The 3920-nt window shown below is 36.7% G+C and overlaps 1 protein-coding gene across 1 annotated transcript; it reads left to right on the top strand.

The window, feature by feature from the left end:
- Positions 1–1125: 1125 nt before the first annotated feature.
- LOC124894147 lies at positions 1126–3565 on the top strand. The gene is made up of 2 exons (XM_047404894.1): positions 1126–1383; positions 3428–3565. The coding sequence occupies exons 1-2, from the start codon at positions 1126–1128 to the stop codon at positions 3563–3565; spliced, it is 396 nt and encodes a 131-aa protein (XP_047260850.1).
- Positions 3566–3920: the final 355 nt, after the last annotated feature.

Genomic DNA, 3920 nt, shown 5'->3' with positions numbered 1-3920 from the left:
GCAAAAGAAGGACAATTTGTTTCACCCAATCTATTATGCCATCAAAGCACTAAATTGAGCTCAAAATAACTACACCGTCACCAAATAGGAACTCTTTATTGTAGTCTATGCTTTGAGAAATTTCAAGCTTATCTGCTAAGAACCAAGTGGTGGTCCACACTGACAACGTAGCCTTAAGATATTTGATGGCAAAGAAGGAAGCAAAACTAAGGTTGATTAGATGGGTGCTACTGCTCCAAGAATTTGACTTTGAAGTCAAAGATAGGAAAGGTTGCGAAAACCAAGTTGCAGATCATATGTCTTAGATGGAAGGTGAGCAAGTAGTTAGAGATGAAATTGAGATCAATGTTGCATTTCTGGATGAGGAGATCTTGGCTGTTGTTATGGAGAAAATGCCTTGGTACGCTGATTTTGCAAACTATGTGGTGAGGGAGTTGATTCTGGAAAATCTTTCTTTTCATCAAAGAAATAAATTCCTTCATGATGTGAAACATTACTTCTGGGATGATCCATATTTATTTTGGTGATGTGTTGACTATATTATAAGGAGATGTGTGCCAGAAGTAGATGTATTGAATATATTGGAAGCATGTCATGCTTCTCTAGTTGGAGGTCACCATGTAGGTGATGCAACTGCTAGAAAGGTGTTTCAGAGTGGCTATTATTGGCAAAATCAAGGATGTTCATGAGTTCGTGTTAAGTTGTGACCAATGCCAGAGGCAGGGGTCAATCTCCAAACGGCATGAGATGTCTTTGACGAAGATGTTGGAAGTAGAATTATTTAACGTATGGGGCATCGATTTTATGAGCCCTTTTTTAAGCTCATATGGGATGAAGTACATTTTAATTACTGTTGATTATGTATTTAAATAGGTCGAAGCCGTCGCCTTGTTTGATAATGAAGGAAAGAGAGTTTTTGAGTTTCTTAAAAAGAGCATTTTCTCTCACTTTGGAGTACTACGTACTATTATAAGCGATGTAGGATCTCATTTTTCCAACAAAGTTTTTCGAGCTGCCTTGGAAATATATAGGGTGAACTAACATAGAGTAGAAACTCCATATCACCCACAAACTAGTGGGCAAGTTGAGGATTCGAATCGAGAGATTAAAGTTATCCTAGCAAAAATGGTGAACACTAGTAGGCAAGATTGGTCTCGAAAGCTCGATGATGCCTTATGGACATATCAGATTGCTTTTAAGACACCTACCAACATGTCATCGTATCAGTTATTCTATGGAAAAGCACGTCACTTACCGATAGAGATGGAGCTCAAGGCTTTATGGGCACTCAAAAGGTTAAATCTAAATTTAAAAGAGGCAGTGGAGCTAAGACTTGGGCAACTGAATGAGATGGATGAATTCCGTCTTGGGGATTATGAAAGGGTAGACCTATATACGGAGAAGATAAAAAATTATCATGATCGGATGATTGAAAAATGAGATTTCCATAAAGGTGACTTGGTGCTTCTGTTAAAATCCATACTTAAACTGTTCCCAGGTAAACATAAGTCCAAGTGGTCAGGCCAGTTTAATGTGAGTCAAGTCTACTCATCTGGAGTAGTCAAACATGAAAATGAAGATGAAAGTGTCTTCAAAGTTAACGGGCAATAAGTCAAACTTTATATTGGTCCAAAATACTTGATAAAGAGTATTACTACTACCTATCTCAATAAAGTCTGAGTAATCGAGATAACGGAGTTGTGCTGCAATAATAAATCAGGTGCTACATGGGAGGCAACCCATGATTTTACTTTGATTTTTATATGTAAAACAAAAATACAAAAATAAAAGTCGAGCCATGATCGAAACTACGATGCTTGGTTGGAGGCAACCTACCCTTCTAATCATTTTTAATTATTTTTTATTAAGTGTAGGTGTTCAAAGCACTAAAGAGGTGATAGGTTCTAAACTAGGTTTGAATGTTAGCCATATCAAAGGTGGTAAGTTTAGGAGTAACGGGAACATTATAGGTAAGTTACAGTGGTCAAATATTATTGCTCGAATCATGATTCATGTTAGAGTTGTCACTTGAATTATGTTAATCTAACTCTTTCCACTACCTAAATTAGAGTTGGCGTCAAAACTGCCTAAGTCATGTTATCCCTTGTGCTGTACCCAAAGTTAACTAGGCTATGCACTATGCACCTCCTAACACATAGCCTTAGCACACTGACTCACTTGTGCGTTATGTTGAGTGGTGCCTAACTAAACTTGAGCGACAGGATTTGCAGCGTACATCTCACTTTAGGTGATGCCTTAAGCGGCACATACCTTAACACATAGGTTCACTGTTCTAATTAGGCGTTTGGTTGAACGAAACATATTTTAACTTAGGCATTTAGTTTTGCGATGCACACTTATGATTAGGCGATAACTTAGGTGGTGCTTAACAGAAAGCATACTTTCACTTCCTAAGGTATGCATTAACTTGTGCGGTGCAAAGGCTAACTTAGGTGATAAGTTGTGTCTCGTATACTTATACTTATGTAATACAAAAAGTGACACACACCCTAACGCACAAACTCACTATCTTAATTAGACGAAGCCCTATGTGCCACATACTTAACCTTTTATGATAACATATGTGCCGCACACCATTCCAAATTTAGCATAATATCCAATTTTACATTGGGTCAACCCGACCCAAATTTCATCCATTAAATAGAATCTATGCCCTAATTTCCTAAATTCACTCTATTTTAACCTCATAACCATGCAAACAGTGCTCTCAACATACTCTTAATCCTTAGTTATTGTGACCTTATGTTATAGTTAATTTATTTCTTGAGGATTATGGATTAAATTCTTACTATAGCTTTACAAAAGAAAAGTTTTAAAAATCTTGGGGAAGATGAACACCATTATTGTTGAAAACATCATTGTTGTGGATCTTAATTTTACCTGTGAATATGTTGTTGGTTGGTTAATGTAAGTCATGGTGTATTGTGGGTGTTGAGGTGTTAAAGTAATCTTATTTTGTTGAACATGATGTTGATAAAAGTGTAGGAACATGATGATGTTTCTTGTTTGTGATATATTGAAGTTGTAAAGGATTGTTTTGTTCAACAATTGCTTTATTGAGTTGAGATTAGTGAAATTGGTTATGTGAAGGAATTGATTTTGTGAAACAATTGTTTATTAAGTTGAATTGCAATATTGTTGTGGAATGTGAGGGGTTTATGGAGTGAAATTATGAATCGAGAAAAAAAGAAAAATTCCCTATGTGAGTTACAAATATGCTAATAATGTTGTGAAAAATGTTAGCACTTAAGATCAGAGTGTATGTCGGTGAAGTTTGAGTACTCGACAACACCACTTAATTGGTTTATTCTAACAAATTAAGTGAGGGGTTATGATTTAACTACCCTCTTCTTAATTGTAGTGAGTTTTGTTAAGTGTGGCTAACATGATTATATGATGCACTCAGGTGATATGGCTTCCAAAAGAAGCATGGGCAAAGACAACATCCACATCTCAGAAGGGACAGAAAAAAGAACGGAAGGAGAAATTTTCTTATCCTCTCTTCAAGGGCCTGGGCGCACTTTTGGTATTAAATGGGTCTTAGAGAATGGTTAGGAGTAGTACAAGGATAACAAAGTAAATAGATACATGCCACTGGAGCTTATTCAAATGGAGAGTTTGGCGAGGCACTGCCCTCATATTTTGGCTAGGATCACAAAACTAAAACGTGACTTCATTTTCCAGAACATGGGTGAGTGAATTCTAGATTGAACTCGAGAATTTTATGTTAATTAGTCCCCAAATATCCTTGGGAGTGAAGTGAAGATTTAAGGGGAAATCCTCTATTTGACGGCTAAGTTTTTTAGCTCTTTCTTAGGTACTCCAAATGTGGATCCTCCAGGTGAAAGAAATTATACAGAAGGCCTCCCTATCAAGCCATCAGGCATACTTTGTGTCGT

This window comes from Capsicum annuum, unplaced genomic scaffold, assembly GCF_002878395.1.
Source record: "Capsicum annuum cultivar UCD-10X-F1 unplaced genomic scaffold, UCD10Xv1.1 ctg70573, whole genome shotgun sequence".
In the NCBI taxonomy this organism is placed as follows: Eukaryota; Viridiplantae; Streptophyta; class Magnoliopsida; order Solanales; family Solanaceae; genus Capsicum; species Capsicum annuum.
The sequence above is the reverse complement of the archived record's forward strand: the minus strand, read 5'-3'. Positions and strand labels throughout refer to the sequence as shown.

Coding starts and splice junctions, on each gene's coding strand:
- LOC124894147 (XM_047404894.1), top strand. CDS start 1,126: ATGGTGAACACTAGTAGGCAAGATTGGTCTCGAAAGCTCGATGATGCC. Junction 1,384..3,427: donor GTCTTGGGGATTATGAAAGG/GTAGACCTATAT, acceptor TGATGCACTCAG/GTGATATGGCTTCCAAAAGA.